This window comes from Musca autumnalis, unplaced genomic scaffold, assembly GCF_047663935.1.
Source record: "Musca autumnalis isolate F117 unplaced genomic scaffold, ASM4766393v1 scaffold_1, whole genome shotgun sequence".
Lineage (NCBI taxonomy): Eukaryota > Metazoa > Arthropoda > Insecta > Diptera > Muscidae > Musca > Musca autumnalis.
Window position 1 is genome coordinate 318,612,737 of NW_027411644.1, and position 20,614 is coordinate 318,633,350.

At 40.6% G+C, this 20,614-nt stretch overlaps 1 protein-coding gene across 1 annotated transcript; it reads right to left on the bottom strand.

The window, feature by feature from the left end:
- On the bottom strand, positions 1-4,015 carry LOC141393471 (uncharacterized). The gene is made up of 4 exons (XM_073966456.1): positions 2,540-4,015; positions 1,251-1,798; positions 62-662; positions 1-6 (listed from the first exon to the last, which is right to left on the bottom strand). Exons 1-4 carry the CDS (start codon positions 4,013-4,015, stop codon positions 1-3), a joined length of 2,631 nt encoding a protein of 876 aa, XP_073822557.1.
- Between the last annotated feature and the right edge of the window lie 16,599 nt (positions 4,016-20,614).

Here is a 20,614-nt window from a genome sequence, read left to right on the forward strand (position 1 = left end):
TCATGTCTGCAATTTGATATTCAGTTGAGATTTGAGACACGATAATATCGCCTTCTATTACCTTTTCACGAATGAAGAAGTGCTTTAAAGAAATGTGCTTCGTTCGCTTGTGAAACTCTGGATTTTGAGACAGTCTGATAGCAGCAGTATTATCGATGTGTATTACCGGTACTTCATTATAATTAATTAAGTCATTGTAGAGGCTTTTCAACCACATCAATTCCTTAGCGGCCTCACTTGCTGCTATGATTTCAGCTTCGGTTGTTGAGGTAGATACGGTTGGCTGTCTTTGACTTATCCATGATATAGGACTGCCTGCATAACACGCTACTACTCCAGTTGTTGATCGTCCTGTGCTCATACAGCCTCCATAATCTGCATCACTATAGCATTCCAATTTCTTTAAACCGTTCGTTTTGTAAATTATTCCATAGTCAAGTGTGCCAGCAATGTAACGAAGAACCCGCTTAAGTCTTTGTACATCTTCACTTGTAGGGGATTCCAGAGATCTTGACAGAACACCGACACTAAATGCCAAATCTGGCCTAGTTCCCAACATTAAATACATTATTGCTCCAACAGCTTGACGATATGGAAAATCATTTGTTGATTTTTGAACTTCTGCAACGGTCGTTGTACTTTCCATCGGAGTTGATACTGCTCTACATTCAGAAAAGTTAAATTTTTCCAAAATTTTCTTAGCATATGACTTCTGACTTATCTTTACAGAATCATCCGACTTTTCAATTTCTAACCCAAGAAAGTAATTTGCATCTTTGTGTGTAATTTTGAATTCAGCTTTAAGTTCATCTAGAAAGATCTTCAAGTCGTTTACATCAGACGCAGCAACTAAACCATCGTCTACATACAGAGCAAGAATGATTTTCTTCCCCTGTTTTTCTCTGATGTATAGACAACTGTCAGCCGAGCTTGTTTTAAATCCCAATTTGGTTAAAAAATTTCGCATTCTAGTATTCCAGCACCGTGGTGCTTGTTTAAGACCATACAGACTTCTTTTTAGAGAACAAACTCTATTTGTTCCGTCATCAAATCCTTTTGGCTGTTTCATGAAAATTATTTCGTCCAACTCTCCATAAAGGAATGCAGTCGAAACATCGAACTGTGCTAAGTACATCTTCTCTGTGACTGCAACACTTAACAGAGACCGAATTGTGGACATCCTTGCTACCGGACTAAAAGTTTGGTCATAATCAAGTCCTTTTGTTTGATTATATCCTTTAATGACTAGCCTCGCCTTGAAGGTATCCACACTGCCATCCGCTTTGGTTTTTACTTTGTAAACCCATTTTGATGGGAGAGCTTTAGCACCCTTCGGAAGTTCGGTAAGTACCCATGTTTTGTTTTCTATTAACGAATTCATTTCCTTTTCCATGGCTGCTACCCACTCTGATCTTTGGTCGCCTTTAGTAGCTTCAGAATATGAATTTGGAGTTTCTATGCTATTAACAAACTCCTGGGAAACCATAGCCAACTCGTCATGAGTTGTTTTTGGAATTATTACCTTTCTATTTCTTAATTTCCTGTAATTGCAATTCTCTTCTTCAGATTCTTGTCCATCCTTGCTTCCTGATATAGCATCTTCAAACTCACTGTCAGATGTTGCATTTCTCTCTAAATTATCTTCAGGATTGCTGCTCGTAGGTTTATCATTTTGTTCTTCTAAATTTGGTGAATCTTTGGCTAATTGATCATCTTGTGGTTCTATGTTTGGATCCGACTCTTCATTTAGTCCACTCTGAATTTCATCATCTTGAATTAAATCATTGAAACGTCTAATCTTTGACAAATCAATACGTTGTGTATCAGGATTTACGTGGGATTTTATTATGGTTTTTTCTTCTAAGCGATTATTATTTGTTTTCTCTACAAATTTAACATCTCTCGAAACATGAACATCTCTCTTTTCTGGTATATAAATACGATATCGCTCGTCTCCATCATATCCTACCAGGTATCCTTTTTCAGCCTTTTTGTCCATTTTCTTTCGCTTTTGACTTGGAATGTGCATATAACATGTCGACGCAATGATTCGCAAATGTCGGATTCTAGGTTTCTTACCATACCATTTTTCGAATGGGCTAATATCAGCTTCGGATGACTTTCCTGTTCTGTTTAAAATATATATTGCTGATTTCACAAATTCACACCATAGTGATTCTGGAAATTCAATTTCCTTACTTGCGTACTTGAAAGTCCTTGCCATTTCTACGATCGTTCTATTCTCTCTTTCAGCACACCCATTTTGCTGCGGGGTATATGGAGCAGTCAACTTATGAGTAACTCCATGCTGAGCAAGAATTTTTCTGACGTCATCGTTGTCAAATTCGCCACCGTTGTCGCTAATTAACGTTTTTACAGTGTGACCTTGACATTTTGCGTGAATCAACATCTCTTTAAGCGAATCTTTCACTTCTGATTTTTGTTTTAAGAAAAACCCATATCGATATTTCGTATAATGATCTTTAAATACTACAAGGTACCTGTATCCTCTGAATGAAGGTGGAAAAGGGCCACATACATCTGTTGATACTATTTCTCCTGGTTCACTAGCAGCGTCACGTCTTCCAAAAGGTTTCCTAGAAGACTTTCCAAAAATGCATGGTTCACAATTTTCACTTGTATTCTTCACTGAAATTCCCATTTCCTTTTTAAGCTTCATTTTAACATGGCGATAGTCCTGATGTCCCCAGCGTTCGTGGTATAACTGTAACACCGACTTTTCTTCAAGCAGGGATATATTCTGTGTGTGTGAATTTGGACGGACATTAAGCTTGTATAGTGTGCCATTGATTTCTCGTTGACCATGTACCACAAGTTCTTCATCGACGTACATTTTGCATTCATTTGTGGTAGATGTAAATTTGCTATTTGGGTTTCTATCGTGTGCAGCTAAAATCGAAAAAAGGTTTCGAGATATAGTTGGAACATACCATACGTCGTTTAGAGTTACAATTCTTTCCTTATTGTTGACTTTCGATAACAGCTCTATTTTTCCCTTCCCAATGGCTTTTAAACACTCTTTTCCTGCAGACTGTATTGAATTGGGTTGTTCAAATTCTTCGTATTTCACAAAATACTTATCTGAATTGGTAACATGCTTTGTTGCACCGTTGTCGAACCACCATTCCAAACTTGAATCTGCGATATTTACTTCATTTGACATCGCATGTAGTGCCACATGTGTATGATTCTTAACTGGTTGCGACTTGGAAGGCTTGCCATCTGCAATCCACTTGCGACATTCTTTTATCCAATGGCCTTTCTTCTTACAGTAATGGCAAATACTGTCCTTTTTAGCACTTACATTCTTGCTTTTGGAATACTTCTCATTGATGACTAAAGCTTCTTGACCTTCAACATTCTCAGGTTTCTTGAAATTGCGTTCATATAGGCAAAGCTGCATAATAAGTTCGTCTAAGGACTTATCCTCATCCCGAGTTATCATCATCCAACTCGATTTGAACATTTCGAACGATGATGGTAGCACGTGCAGAATCTTGCAAATAAGAAGCAGTTCTGGAAGTTTTTGATTACCTTTTAATTCCAAACCAGCGTTAATTCCTGTCCACAAACTTTTAAGTTTAGAAATGTGCGTTGAAACATCCAAATTTTCAACCCACTCAAACGAGAAAAGTGCTGTGCACATCTTGAACAATTGGTCCTTGGATGTTGCTTCGAATTGTTGGTGTAATGCTTCCCAAACATCAGCTGCCGATTCTTTGTCCATTACCTTCATATATATCTCATCAGATATGGTACTAGCAATAAGGGTTTTGGCGAGACCGTTCGTTTTCCTGTAAAACGCAGACCGAGTATTGTAATCTTTCACCACAGCTTCAGTTGCTCCCTCTTTTAAAGGTTCTGGCTTTGTAATTTTTCTTGAAACCACATCCAGAGCTCCTTCATAAAAATCTAGGAGATCTTTGACTTTTCTCTTCCAAATTGCCCAATCGCATTCTCCTGTTAATGGCTTGATGGTCTTGCAAAACTCCATGATTCTGACGTTCAAGTTCTATTCACAAATTGAAAATTTTCTTTTTTCACAATTCTTGAATTTAATTTCTTATTTTTCTTTTTCAAATGTCATGGAGGGCCCATAACCTATTGAGTTGAATAATTTTATTGAAGTGAAAATACACAGTACAATGAAGTTTGTATGTAGAATAAAAGACAAAAAGCAAAGGTTACTTATACAATGTAAAATATTAATTGATTAAACACAGTACTTCAACAGAAATACAGTGTGAATGCCGTACTTGGAGACCACACCCATCCAGGAGAAGAACGCCATCTGCCAAGGCAAACACGAGTGCTTTTAGCCCAGTTAAGAAATGGACGATGCAGCCGCCTCAATTCATATTGGGCCCGAATTGATGCCACGATACCCAACACATGCCCTGCATTTGGATTGGGACCACACGACACGCTGCATTTATTTAGCTGCCCAGCTAACCCCACTCACCTGTCTCCTGTTTTTTATGGACACAGCCAGTCTTGGTTACAGAATTTTTGAGTCTAGATACGGAGGAACTAGAACCAGATAACAGAAATAATACACCAACGAAAATATTCAGGTTGCTACAACAACAACCAAGGACTGAAATAATAACCTAATGGTTTTTGACGGGACACAAATAGCGAACTTGAGTTATGGAAATATAAATTTTCTAAACGAAAGCTACAAAGATACCAAATAACCAATGGCAGAAGATGGTATTGGTTATATATCGCCCGGCCAGAATGAGTTAAAGACAGCAATAGACCGGATGAAGAATAATAACAAAATTTACGGTTCGAAATTCCTATAAATATTAGTTTTATTTAAAATATTCAAAAAATGTAAATATCTTTCGTTTTTCAAGCACGCCAATTCAGAGTAGAACATTTCAAAAAAGGCGCCAATTTCCTCAATATTGAATTTATTTCCTACCGTGCGTTAAATATTTTTACAAACGGTGCTGCTCATTGTTCCATTCTTTTTTTGCCGCATACACAACAAATGCAACAACTACAATACAACACGGAATTCCATATGCACACCCTAATGGCATCCTTCGAAAATCTACCTGGTATTGTGTTTTGTATTTTTTTTTCTTTTCGATTCGACTGCATCTTGCTTCCTTGAAAATATCTCCTGTGATTTTTTAGATTTTCAAAGAGGAAACCTGCAAAAGCATCGTATACCAATAAAGATCAAGGATCCTTCATTAAACACACACACATGCATACACACAACACGACAGCATGCAAGTATTTTTGTTTGAAAGAAATCCCAAATCAAAAATACTTTGTATTGTGCAAGTTTGTTGTTCTTTTCTGTTTTTTATTATTTTTTGACAAAATGAAATCAGGGAAAGGTCATTGTGCTATTAAACGCAAATGACAGCTGAATTGTGTTTTTTTTTTCTGCATATGCGCTCAGTCAATTTTTATGCTTATCATTGTTTGTGGATATAAAATCGAAGATTCTTTATTAACATTTCCATATTTAGATATTTAATTAAATTATTTGTCACATGAAAGAGGATTATTTTAGATAAACAATCATATTTGCAATTAATTTGATGTTGTTCTTATGATCTTTGAGATTGTTATTAATTGGGTTATTTGTTTATTAGAAGCACAACAAGTCTAAAAATGTCAATTCCTAGACGGTATGGATTTCTCAAAATAACGCAATAACATTTTTTTCGATTTTTTGAAATTGACAAGTAGAGATAACCCCTTAAGTCATTGGTTAGGTAAAAATTTATTTGAGTAAATTTAAATTAATTGAGTAAATATTTCAAACCTTTCCTCTAACAGATCCTAACATGTGCATAAGCTTAAATTTTGAACTCCTGAGTATTTCAACCATGAAAAACTTCACACAAACCATTGGGCTCAGCAATAAAAAGTAAGTCCCATATCATTGAGCCAATATGAATCGGCATGCACTTATGAGGGGTCCATCGAAGCACCCTATATTTAGGAAGGGTTTATCGACACACCCTTTCTTTTAGAAAGGGTTTATCGACACACCCTTTCATTTAGAAAGGGTCTATCGACCCACCCTTTCTTTTAGAAAGGGTCTATCGACACACACTTTCTTTTAGAAAGGGTCTATCTAAGCACCCTTTCTTTTAGAAAGGGTCTATCGATACACCATTTCTTTCAGAAAGGGTCTTTCGAAGCACCGTTACTTTCAGAAAGGGTCTATAGAAGCACCATTTCCTTCAGAAAGGGTCTATCGAAGCACCCTTCTTTTAGAAAGGGTCTATCAAAGCACCCATTCATCTAGAAAGGGTCTATTGAAGCACGCTTTCTTTTAGAAAGGGTCTATCGAATCACACTTTCTTTTAGAAAGGGTCTATCGAAGCACACTTTCATTTAGAAAGGGTCTATCAAAGCACCCTATCATTTAGAAAGGGTCTATCAAAGCACCCTTTCATTTAGAAAGGGTCTATCAAAGCATCCTTTCATTTAGAAAGGGTATATCAAAGCACCCTTTCATTTAGAAAGGGTCTATCAAAGCACCCTTTCATTTAGAAAGGGTCTATCAAAGCACCCTTCCTTTTAGAAAGGGTTTATCGACACGCCCTTTCATTTAGAAAGGGTCTATCGACACACACTTTCTTTTAGAAAGGGTCTATCTAAGCACCCTTTCTTTTAGAAAGGGTCTATCAAACCAATTCTTTCAGAGAGGGTCTTTCGAAGCACCGTTACTTTCAGAAAGGGTCTATAGAAGCACCATTTCCTTCAGAAAGGGTCTATCGAAGCACCCTTCTTTTAGAAAGGGTCTATCAAAGCACCCATTCATCTAGAAAGGGTCTATTGAAGCACGCTTTCTTTTAGAAAGGGTCTATTGAAGCACACTTTCATTTAGAAAGGGTCTATCAAAGCACCCTTTCATTTAGAAAGGGTCTATCAAAGCATCCTTTCATTTAGAAAGGGTATATCAAAGCACCCTTTCATTTAGAAAGGGTCTATCAAAGCACCCTTTCATTTAGAAAGGGTCTATCAAAGCACCCTTTCTGTTAGAAAGGGCCAATCGAAGCACCATTTCTTTTAGAAAGGGTCTATTGACACACCATATCTTTTAGAAAGGTTCTATCGACACGCCCTTTATTTTAGAAAGTATCTATCGAAGCACCCTTTCTTTTTGAAAGGGCCTACCGAAGCACTCTTTCTTTTTGAAAGGGCCTACCGAAGCACTCTTTCTTTTTGAAAGATCTATCGAAGCACACTTTCTGTTTGAAAGGGTCTATCGAAGCACCCTTTATTTTAGAAAATATCTATTGAAGCCCCCTTTATTTTAGAAAATATCTATTGAAGCACCCTTTCTTTTAGAAAGGGCCTACCGAAGCACTCTTTCTTTTTGAAAGGGTCTACCGAAGCACTCTTTCTTTTTGAAAGGTCTATCGGGTGCTTCGATAGAAAGGTCTATCGAAGAATCGAAGAACGAAGGGTATTTTGAAGCACCCTTTCCTTTAAAAAGGGTCTTTCGAAGCACCCTTTCTTTTAGAAAGGGTCTTTCGAAGCACCCTTTCTTTTAGAAAGCACCCTTTCTTTTAGAAAGGGTCTTTCGAAGCACCCTTTCTTTTAGAAAGAGTCTTTCGAAGCACCCTTTCTTTTAGAAAGTGTCTATCGAAGCACCCTTTCTTTTAGAAATGGTCTATCGAAGCACCCTTTCGTTTAGAAAGGGTCTATTGAAGCACCCTTTCTTTTAGAATGGGTCTATTGGAGCACCATTTATTTTTATATAGAAAGGGTATATCGAAGCACACTTCCATTTAGAAAGGGTTTATCGAAGCACCCTTTCTTTTAGAAAGGGTTTATCGAAGCACCCTTTCTTTTAGAAAGGGTTTATCGAAGCACCCTTTCTTTTAGAAAGGGTTTATCGAAGCACCCTTTCTTTTAGAAAGGGTTTATCGAAGCACCCTTTCTTTTAGAAAGGGTTTATCGAAGCACCCTTTCTTTTAGAAAGGGTTTATCGAAGCACCCTTTCTTTTAGAAAGGGTTTATCGAAGCACCCTTTCTTTTAGAAAGGGTTTATCGAAGCACCCTTTCTTTTAGAAAGGGTTTATCGAAGCACCCTTTCTTTTAGAAAGGGTTTATCGAAGCACCCTTTCTTTTAGAAAGGGTTTATCGAAGCACCCTTTCTTTTAGAAAGGGTTTATCGAAGCACCCTTTCTTTTAGATAGGGTTTATCGAAGCACCCTTTCTTTTAGATAGGGTTTATCGAAGCACCCTTTCTTTTAGAAAGGGTTTATCGAAGCACCCTTTATTTTAGAAAGGGTTTATCGAAGCACCCTTTATTTTAGAAAGGGTTTATCGAAGCACCCTTTATTTTAGAAAGGGTTTATCGAAGCACCCTTTATTTTAGAAAGGGTTTATCGAAGCACCCTTTCTTTTAGAAAGGGTTTATCGAAGCACCCTTTCTTTTAGAAAGGGTTTATCGAAGCACCCTTTCTTTTAGAAAGGGTTTATCGAAGCACCCTTTCTTTTAGAAAGGGTCTATCGAAGCACACTTTCATTTAGAAAAGGGTTTATCGAAGCACCCTTTCTTTTAGAAAAGGGTTTATAGAAGCACCCTTTCTTTTAGAAAAGGGTTTATAGAAGCACCCTTTCTTTTAGAAAGGGTTTATCGAAGCACCCTTTCTTTTAGAAAGTGTTTATCAAAGAACCCTTTCTTTTAGAAAGGGTTTATCGAAGCACCCTTTCTTTTAGAAAGGGTTTATCGAAGCACCCTTTCTTTTAGAAAGGGTTTATCGAAGCACCCTTTCTTTTAGAAAGGGTTTATCGAAGCACCCTTTCTTTTAGAAAGGGTTTATCGAAGCACACTTTCTTTTAGAAAGGGTTTATCGAAGCACCCTTTCTTTTAGAAAGGGTTTATCGAAGCACCCTTTCTTTTAGAAAGTGTTTATCAAAGAACCCTTTCTTTTAGAAAGGATCTATAGAAGCACCCTTTCTTTTAGAAAGGATCTATAGAAGCACCCTTTCTTTTAGAAAGGATCTATAGAAGCACCCTTTCTTTTAGAAAGGATCTATAGAAGCACCCTTTCTTTTAGAAAGGATCTATAGAAGCACCCTTTCTTTTAGAAAGGATCTATAGAAGCACCCTTTCTTTTAGAAAGGATCTATAGAAGCACCCTTTCTTTTAGAAAAGATCTATAGAAGCACCCTTTCTTTTAGAAAGGATCTATAGAAGCACCCTTTCTTTTAGAAAGGATCTATAGAAGCACCCTTTCTTTTAGAAAGGATCTATAGAAGCACCCTTTCTTTTAGAAAGGATCTATAGAAGCACCCTTTCTTTTAGAAAGGATCTATAGAAGCACCCTTTCTTTTAGAAAGGATCTATAGAAGCACCCTTTCTTTTTGAAAGGGTATATCGAAGAACCCTTTCTTTGTGAAAGGGTCTATCGAAGCACCCATTCTTTTTGAAAGGGTATATCGAAGCACCCTTTCTTTTTGAAAGGGTCTATCGAAGCACCCTTTCTTTTTGAAAGGGTCTATCGAAGCACCCTTTCTTTTTGAAAGGGTCTATCGAAGCACCCTTTCTTTTTGAAAGTGTCTATCGAAGCACCCTTTCTTTTTGAAAGGGTCTATCGAAGCACACTTTCTTTTTGAAAGTGTTTATCGAAGCACCCTTTCTTTTTGAAAGGGTCTATCGAAGCACACTTCCATTTAGAAAGGGTCGATCGAAGCATACTTTCATTTAGAAAAAGTCTATGCAAGCACAGTTTCATTAAAAAAGGGTTTATCGAAGCACCCTTTCTTTTAGAAATGGTTTATCGAAGCACCTTTTCTTTTAGAAAGGGTTTATCGAAGCACCCTTTCTTTTAGAAAGGGTTTATCGAAGCACCCTTTCTTTTAGAAAGGGTTTATCGAAGCACCCTTTCTTTTAGAAAGGGTTTATCGAAGCACCCATTCTTTTAGAATGGGTTTATCGAAGCACCCTTTCTTTTAGAAAGGGTTTATCGAAGCACCCTTTCTTTTAGAAAGGGTTTATCGAAGCACCCTTTCTTTTAGAAAGGGTTTATCGAAGCACCCTTTCTTTTAGAAAGGGTCTATCGAAGCACACTTTCATTTAGAAAAGGGTTTATCGAAGCACCCTTTCTTTTAGAAAAGGGTTTATAGAAGCACCCTTTCTTTTAGAAAGGGTTTATCGAAGCACCCTTTCTTTTAGAAAGGGTTTATCGAAGCACACTTTCTTTTAGAAAGTTTTTATCGAAGCACCCTTTCTTTTAGAAAGGGTCTATAGTAGCACCCTTTCTTTTAGAAAGGATCTATAGAAGCACCCTTTTTTTAGAAAGGGTTTATCGAAGCAACCTTTTTTAGAAAGGGTTTATCGAAGCACCCTTTTTTTAGAAAGGGTTTATCGAAGCACCCTTTCTTTTAGAAAGGGCTTATCGAAGCACCCTTTCTTTTAGAAAGTGTTTATCGAAGCAACCTTTCTTTTAGAAAGGGTCTATAGTAGCACCCTTTCTTTTAGAAAGGATCTATAGAAGCACCCTTTTTTTAGAAAGGGTTTATCGAAGCAACCTTTTTTAGAAAGGGTTTATCGAAGCACCCTTTTTTTAGAAAGGGTTTATCGAAGCACCCTTTCTTTTAGAAAGGGTTTATCGAAGCACCCTTTCTTTTAGAAAGGGTTTATCGAAGCACCCTTTCTTTTAGAAAGTGTTTATCGAAGCACCCTTTCTTTTAGAAAGGGTCTATAGTAGCACCTTTTCATTTAGAAAGGGTCTATAGTAGCACCCTTTCTTTTAGAAAGGATCTATAGAAGCACCCTTTTTTTAGAAAGGGTTTATCGAAGCAACCTTTTTTAGAAAGGGTTTATCGAAGCACCCTTTCTTTTAGAAAGGGTTTATCGAAGCACCCTTTCTTTTAGAAAGGGTTTATCGAAGCACCCTTTCTTTTAGAAAGTGTTTATCGAAGCACCCTTTCTTTTAGAAAGGGTCTATAGTAGCACCCTTTCTTTTAAAAAGGATCTATAGAAGCACCCTTTTTTTAGAAAGGGTTTATCGAAGCAACCTTTTTTAGAAAGGGTTTATCGAAGCACCCTTTTTTTAGAAAGGGTTTATCGAAGCACCCTTTCTTTTAGAAAGGGTTTATCGAAGCACCCTTTCTTTTAGAAAGGGTTTATCGAAGCACCCTTTCTTTTAGAAAGTGTTTATCGAAGCACCCTTTCTTTTAGAAATGGTCTATAGTAGCACCTTTTCATTTAGAAAGGGTCTATAGTAGCACCCTTTTATTTAGAAAGGGTCTATAGTAGCACCCTTTTTTTAGAAAGGGTCTGTCGCAGCACCCTTTCTTTCAGAAATGGTGTATCGAAGCACCCTTTCTTTTCGAAAGGGTATATCGAAGCACACTTTCATTTGGAAAGGGTCTATCAAAGCACAGTTTCTTTTAGAAAGGGTTTATCGAAGCACCCTTTCTTTTAGAAGGTGTTTATCGAAGCACCCTTTCTTTTAGAAAAGGGTTTATCGAAGTACCCCTTCTTTTAGAAAGGGTTTATAGAAGCACCCTTTCTTTTAGAAAGGGTTTATCGAAGCACCCTTTCTTTTAGAAAGTGTTTATCGAAGAACCCTTTCTTTTAGAAAGGATCTATAGAAGCACCCTTTCTTTTAGAAAGGATCTATAGAAGCACCCTTTCTTTTAGAAAGGATCTATAGAAGCACCCTTTCATTTAGAAAGGGTCTATCGAAGTACCCTTTCTTTTACAAAGGGTCTATCGAAGCACCCTTTCTTTTAGAAAGGTTCTATCGAAGCACAGTTTCATTTAGAAAGGGTCCATCGAAGCACAGTTTCATTTGGAAAGGGTCTATCGAAGCTCCCTTTCTTTTAGAAAGGGTCTATAGTAGCACCCTTTTATTTAGAAGGGGTCTATCGAAGCACCATTTCTTTTAGAATGGGTCTGTCGCAGCATCCTTTCTTTCAGAAATGGTGTATCGAAGGACCCTTTCTTTTCGAAAGGATCTATAGAAGCACCCTTTCTTTTAGAAAGGGTCTATCGAAGCACCCTTTCTTTTAGAATGGTTCTGTCGCAGCATCTGGGGTAGAATCACTCGTTTTTGCCTTAGCAGCTAGGGTTCTTCTACTGCGACGGATGAGGGATGGCCTCCGATTCATCCACACTGTATCTCTATACTGCCTGCGCCACTGCATCAGTGTGAATGCTACCCAATTCCGTCTGATAGTCTCGTTAATCTAGAGGTTCTTGTTTATACCTTCAAACTCTCTCTGTAGATCTTGAACATGTCTCTTCTCCATTAAATCGTGACAGGCATGCTCACGGCGATAACACCCAAGCAGGTACTGCATCGACAGCATCCTGTTGTGCTAATACACCGGTAAAACTTTCATCTCCTCATGAGGAGGCACCCTGTTGTTTGTTTTTTGAAATAATCATTTGTGACCCTATAAAGTATATATTCTTGATCATGATAAAATTCTGAGTTAATCTACCTATGTCCGTCCGCAAAATTGAGCTAGAGCGCTATATTTATGCACCAGAGCATCTTTTTGTCATATCGGTCCATGTTTTGGTATAGCTCCCATCTAACGGTACCTCTCTATTTTCGGTATTTTGAGGATTTTAGCTTAAAGTTCAGTGGTCACGAAACTTCTCCACCAAAAATCGTCGACATAGGTCCATATTTTAATATTGCCCCCCATATCACGGTACCTCCGGATTGTCGTTATTTTGAGGATTTTAGCTCCAATTTTCTGTAATTTGACATTTTAGGTTGCCTCTGGTTATGGAACTTCTTTAATACAAATCGTCAACATAAGTCCATGTTTTGGTATTGCATCCATATAACGTTACCTCCCGATTTTCGGTTTTAGCTACATTGTCTGACGTAATCACCCGTAATTTGACATTTGAGGTTCCCTGCGGTACAACACATTTCCACCAAAAATTGCCGACATAGGTCCACTAGACTGGATGTAACTCAAAGGGAAAAATCGATGTCGTTTTTTAATATGCGCCCACCCCTTGATGTGTTTAGTTTTGTATGATTTTAAGATTGCCAAAGTTTGAGGAAAATCGGAATATGTTAACGATGGTCATTGCGGCTTCGATTTTTTAAAACCAGGGTCCATACTTTGATATAGCCCCCATTTAAGGGTACCACCAGATTGAACACATTTTTTAGATTAGATAATTTAGGGATTTGAACTATCCTTGGTTTTGCACCTAAAATTTTGGACAGGAAAGAAAACTAATTATTCAATTTTAGTTAAGAATAATTTAAGCTGGAGGGTTTAAAATGTTCGGCCCGGTCGAACTTTACGACTTTTTACTTGTTCATCAATAATTTTACATTTACAACAAAAGCAAAACGGGCACAACAAGGAAGAAAGAACACTGCTTATCTCTTGTTTCCCAAAACAAAATATATAAAGTCAGCGACTCTTCAATTATTCATAAAAAAGTATTTCATCAGAAACCACTAACCAATACCGACAACATAATATTTTCCTTGTAATTATGAAACAAAACATCATAGGGATTTTAATATTATTTGCTGTTGTTGCATGCCGCCAAGTTTTTGCTGCACCATCTGCTGACATTCTAACCGATACTGTTGGTGGCTTAACTAATGGTTTACTTGGAACATTGGATACTCTTTTGGGTGGAAATCGTCGACAGCCAGAACAACATATTCACATTTATGTGAGCCAACAACAGCATCAGCAGCACCTACAACCATACGAACCAATATATTTCCAACAGACTGAACAACCCGTAATATCTAAAGCTCCACCACCACCATTACCGCAATTTGAAGCGACATCTGCACCCATAGATACACACAATGCATCTCAGCCCATTAATCCATTAAAACCACTTCCGAATGTTCGAGCCAATTAATAAAATGTGTCAATAAATAACATATACATACATATGTACATACATATATCGGAAGTTATTCTGAATGTAAATTCACAGTGAGTTTTCTCACTTTCTCCTTTAAGTTGAAACGGCGAAATTACAAAACTCACGGGTCATTTTTGTTTAAAATAACCCCCATCATTTTCCAGCGTAAGGTTTTAGGCATTTGTGGGGTAGATAGGGAAAGCCAAACAACACAATCTACGGGAACACAATCCACTATCTCTTGAAGTGGCCTTAAACTGGTTCTAAACGCAAAGGTGTTGTACTTTTATGGAGATAGTAACTGAAGGAATGGGCCGCCTTAAAACTCGATCTAAGTTTCTGCGTCACTCCTTTCGATAGTTAGTGATTTAGAGAGAACTTACCGAGGTCATGCCCGATGATGAGCATTTAAATCAATTAGTTAATGTTTTCCAAACATTGGAAAACAAAACAGGAATGATTGGTGTAATGTGGGAGAGCCGACATAGGGGATGCCACATAGAGATTTTTTTTAAATATCGACGTGATCAACATTGTTAACTTTAGTTATTGACTACTTAAGCTCATATTTTAATGACGCGCATACCTGGCTAACTGACATAACGTGTTAAGGATCGTCCTCCAATCGATTCTCCAACGACATTCTTTTATAGGAAGGTCATTTGTATAATAGGCGCATGAGGCTACACAACCTACAAGGCAGCGGATGTGTTCCAGACGCCGGTGTGAGACGACCAGTTACGCAGTTTGACGTGTTCCTGAAATGAAAAGATGTGGATAGAGTTTCAATATCAACATTAAAGGCTGAGGTGGTTGCGATATCCATAACAGGATCAAGGATTGCCTCCTGGATGCCCTGGTGGTGAAGATCATCTCCGCTGCTAGTTCCCGGTCTGACATCGTTGGGATTATTCTGAACGTAAATTCTCCTTTAAATTCAAACGGCGATAAAACAAAATTCACGGGGAATTTTTCTTCAGGAAAAACTCCATATCTTCACCGAACTCTGGTAAGACTACCTGCGAAAACTAATCTTCTTGAGATGCAATAACTAAAACAAAGGACTACACGAAAGAAAGGACAGACAATAGGCTTAATTAGGCAGGACGACTAACTTCGCGACTTGTCGCCTAACAATATTCTGACCAGTTTGGACATCTACAACGCGAACCTAATCGTCATCGCCCGGATGAGTTTCAACGACACGTCCCATCTTCTAAAACGTTCCATCGACCTCAACATTTCTCTGGGGACGTTTCCATTTGTATTTTGTTGTTGTTGTAACCGTGTTTTATATTCGATCTTCTGCTTAACCTGTCTCTGGTTCAATCTCCAGTCTCAAGAACGGGGCTGCTTCGATGGGATGTAACCACAGATCCACTGGAGTAAGTTAAGTAGGTTTGGCATGGCAATTGAAAAGGTGCCGTGTGTTGTGCGGGCCTGTGCCGCATGCTGGGCAGATGTTTTGCACAGTGCCGTCGATCCTTGCCCAACAGGAGTTTAGACGGTCAATTTCCCGAGTGTAGTTGAGCCAAAACTACTCTGGTTTGCCGTGGAAGCTGACGCTCCTGAGTTGCGATAGATGGGGTTATATGCTCAGAGGACCGCATTCAAACTATAGCTGCTTATGGCATGCAACTGCGTCAGTATGAATGCTTGATATGCTTGTTGATCTAGAGGTTCTCGTTTGTATCGCTGAGTCTCTTCTTCTAGGTTATGCAGGCTATCCTTAATCTGCCTGAAGGGGCAGTTCCCATCCACCATACGGTGATTGGGATGTCTCTCACGGTAACACCCGAGCAGGTACTGTAACGAAAGCGTGCGATTGTGTAGCTGTACTGGCAGAATCTTTGCCGTCTCATGTAGATAGCTCACTAAAGTCATGAGGAGGCAATCTGTTGCTGTTCTCAGGGCGGCATTCGGCCAAGTTTGAATTTAAACCATAGCGTGCCACTTAGATTCACGGATGGACGGATTCACTGGCGCCGTATAGCTTACCATAGAACGACCTATCGCGTTATATGTGGCCAACAAGGTTTCTTTATCTGTGCCCCAAGTGCTGCCGGCAAGGCACTTGAGGACCTTGTTCATACGCTTCAGCTTGTCGCATATAGCGGTGGCATGCGCGGACGACGACAACGTGCTGTCGAATGTGACCCCTAGAATGTTGGGGTAGTTTGTGGTCGGAATTCTGCCATCATCGACCACGAAATTGAACTCTCTTCTCATCTGCGTGGCCTTGCCTGGTGGCATGCTTGCCTGGTTTCAGTAGAGGGATCATCCTGCCCATTTCCAGACTTCGGGAACGATGAGGATGACTAGCGACAGGTTGAGGACTTTAGTGAGGTGCTCCACTCCCGGCACATCCAGCTGTTTTAGCATTACCATGGAGATTCCATCAGGGCCCAATGCCTTGGATGATGGCATTCGCAACATCATCCATTGTAAACTGTTGTGGTTCAATCTCGGCAGGACATTATTTAGGGTTCCAATTTATAACTAGTACTGCGACATATTAAATGGCGTAAATTGGAATATTCAGTGTAAACAGTTCCGTACAATCCCACGGCAGCGGGTTCTTTCGTACCGGATTGACCCGGAACAACACAAAACCAATGTTCCGGCCAGCGGCTGCCACCTCAGTGTGTACATGTTCGTATTTGTTTCGTTTTTCTGTGTTGGGAGCAGCATATCCCGGAATGCCTGCTCCGAATTCTATTGGTCCGAGCCGGGACGGAAGAAAAACCAGGACCAATATATCTGTGCTCAGTTTGTCACATTCGCATCTTCACCCACATCCAATCTTCGGTGAGATGCAATAGATGTCAGGAGTGGGTGCATCTAAGGGGTTGCTCTGGACTCGTCCACGTGAGGGACTACGACAGGGACTATGTTGCTGCATGCTGTGTGAACACAGTTCCCAGTGAGTCGTCGTCGGATTACGAGACTCCCTCGTCGTCTGATTACGAAACTCCCCCGCAGTCCCCTCGACAACAACCACACACGCAGCCTTTAACACCAGCCGTTGTTGTCCCAATCCCCGAAAATGCAGCCTTTTTGCAATTGAATTGCAATGGACTCCGAGGTAAGATCGAGGAGATAGTAGATTTTATGAGTCGGAAGAACAACAAGGTCGCGGCGGTGCAGGAAACCAAGCTGAACAACAACCACAGCTTAGAGCATTGCGATGGTTACAATGTTCTGAGGAAAGATCGCACCAGAAGTGGAGGTGGGGGATTGGCTTTCCTATTGCACCAGTCTGTCCAATACAGACCTATCTCGCTTGAGCCTGTCTCTAATGACCCATACATGGAATGTATGGGGGTAGCAGTCAGGTGTGGAGCTGCCGAGATAGAGTTGCTGAATGTATACATCCCGCCGAGAAATAGCTGTATCCATGATTATAGGCCTGACATTAGCCCGCTCTTGCAAGGTCATAATCGTCTGGTCCTGGGGGATTTTAATGCGCATCATGAGATGTGGCATTCGGCCCTCGGAAACGACCAGAGAGGTACAGCGCTGGCTGAGCAGATTGATAGCTCTACGTTTTGCACGGTCAATGAGGACGCCCCTACCAGAATTAGAGGAGAGTGTCACAGTTCGCCTGACATAACCATCGTGTCACCTGGTCTGACAAATGACGTTACCTGGCAACCCGTCATTTCCCTTGGATCAGACCATCTCCCCATAATAGTCTCCATTAGCAGACCACCCGACTTCATCACCTCTGAACGCCGCACGTTCGTCAATCATAAAAAAGCTGATTGGCCGAGTTTCAGAGAGTTCACCAATCACCGCTTCAGAGAATTGCCCAATCCTTCTGATGTTCGGGTAGCGGAAAGGACGTTCCGGGACATCATCACTGCTGCAGCCGCTCGCCATATCCCTGCTGGTCGAATACCCGAAGTAAGACCAAATTTCCCAGCAGAGGCGACGGGATTAGCAAACGAGCGTGATGAGCTTCGTCGTATCAACCCCAATGACCCCAGAGTCAGGGAGCTGACACTGGAAGTTAACAGGCTGGTCTGCGAGCATAAGCGGAACAAATGGTTAAATCATCTGAAGAGCTGCAACATTGGAGCCGGTATAGGTGAATTGTGGGCAACGGTTAAGTCACTCTCGAACCCTGGAAGAAGGGAAGATAGGACCTCAGTCACGTTTGGCGACGTTACGTTGACTGACCCGAAGAGGTGCGCAAGTAATTTCAATCGACAGTTTGTCGAGCATCCCGAGAGTGACAGGGCGAAGAGAAGAGTATTACGTCGCATCAGATCTCTTCCTGCCGAGGATGAACCACCACAATTTACAATGGATGATGTTGCCAATGCCATCAGGAACGCTAAATCATCCAAAGCGTTGGGCCCTGATGGAATCTCCATGGTAATGTTGAAGCAGCTGGATGAGCCGGGAGTCGAGTATCTCACCAAAGTCTTCAACTTGTCGCTAGCCACCCTCGTTGTTCCCGAAGTCTGGAAAATGGGCATGGTGGTCCCACTACGGAAGCCAGGCAAGGATGCCAGCAAAAGTGAATCGTACAGACCGATTTCGCTTTTGTCGCCCGTAGCAAAGACACTTGAGGCCTTGATCCTCCCCAGTATCAGAAATAGCTATCAAGTTGCCGATCATCAACATGGATTCCGTAAGCAGCACAGCACGACAACAGCGCTGCACGCCATTACCACATATATCTGTAAAGGACTCAACCAGAGACGACCGTGCGATAGAACAGTGATGGTGGCTCTTGACTTATCAAAAGCCTTTGATACAGTCAGGCACTCCACGCTGTTTGAGGACATTGAGCAGACAACCCTCCGGCCAAGCTTGAAACGTTGGATAGTCAACTATATGTGTGGACGCCAGTCGTACGTGGAATTCAGGAATAAGAAGTCCAAACCCCGTAGAGTGAAACAGGGAGTTCCCCAAGGTGGGGTGATATCTCCGGAGCTGTTTAACCTCTACCTCTCCTGTATTCCACCCCCTCCAGACGGCATTGAGATCGTGACGTATGCGGATGATTGCACGATCTTGGCGTCGGGTACCTATCCTGATGACATCTGTGAGAGACTGAACAACTATTTAACTGATCTTACCACCTTTTTCCATTCGAGGAATATGCAGATTTCCCCCACAAAATCTACAGCCACTCTGTTCACCACATGGACAGCGCAGTTTGGACGTGAGTTGAATGTCGTGGTCGACGGTAGCAGAATTCCGACCACAAACTGCCCTAAAATTTTAGGGGTCACATTCGACACTACATTCACGTCGTGCGCACACGCCACAGCTATCTGCGACAAGTTGAAAAGTAGGAACAAGGTCCTCAAGTCCCTGGCCGGCAGCACTTGGGGTGCAGATAAAGAAACCTTGTTGACCACATATAACGCGATAGGTCGGTCTGTGGTAAGCTATGCGGCTCCAGTCTGGTCCCCGAGATTGTGTGATTCGAACTGGAAAAAGATTCAAACTTGCCAAAATGCAGCCCTGAGAACAGCGACAGGGTGCCTCCTCAAATCTTCAGTGGACCATCTACATGAGGAGGCAAAAATTCTTCCTGTAAAGCAACACAATGAGATGCTTTCGTTGCAGTACCTGCTTGGATGTTATCGTGTGAGCCATCCCAATCACCATCTTGTGGGTAGGCCCGGCCCATTCAGGGAGATCAGGAAGGATATCCATGCTCTAGAGGGAGAGGTCCAACGATACAGGAGAGAACCCCTAGATCAACAAGCATATCAAGCAGGATTGAATAGCATTCACACGGACGCAGTTGCCAAGGCCTTAAGCAATTATAGTGTGAATAAAGTACTTGGAGTACATCCTCCATCTATCGCAGCTGAGGAGCGTCAGCTGCCACGACAAACTAGAGTAGTTTTGGCCCAACTACGCTCGGGATATTGCAGTCGCCTAAATTCTTATTGGGCGGAAATCGATCGCACCGTGCAAGACATCTGCCCAGTATGCGGCATGGGCCCGCACGACACACAACACCCTTTTAACTGCCCCGCCAAACCTACCCATCTAACTCCAGTGGATCTATGGCTACATCCCATCGAAGCAGCCACTTTTCTTGAACTGGAGATAGACCCAGAGCCAGATTGAACAGAGGAACGAACAAATAAACATAACAAAAACACTGTTACAACAACAACAGTTCCGTATCTTTCGGCCTAACCGATGATGTGAGGCAATGGCAATTTTAATAACGTAACGACTATTTGTTTTTATGATGCCACACCGTTTCCTTCCTAACCCTAAATTTTGTATAGTATATGTACGTAAAACCATTTTTTATACCCTCAGCATTTATGCCTCATCGAAATAATGGTTTAAGACCCCAAGTATGTTTGGACGAAATGTGTTTCAGACAATTTGGAGTCGATTGAGCAATGTCCGTCCGTCTGTCTGTCTGGCTGGTGCGCACGATAACTCTCGAAAGCATGAGCCGATTTGGTCCAAAATTTGGCTTTCGTAATATTTTGTCCAAACTTAGTTTAAGTTCGAAGATGGGTTATATCGGTCCACTCCTTCCGGTACCTCCCCCCACAAAAGCTCGAAAATGTTCGGAAAATTTGTGCGTACGATAATTCTTGAAGGGAGTAACTGATTTGGTCCATATTTTGCAAATCGTGAAACGTCTACCAGACTTAGATAAGTTTCCAATATGGACTCAATCGTTCCATTCATTCGGGTACCTCCCACACAAAATGTCGGATAAGTTCAGTTTAGGAC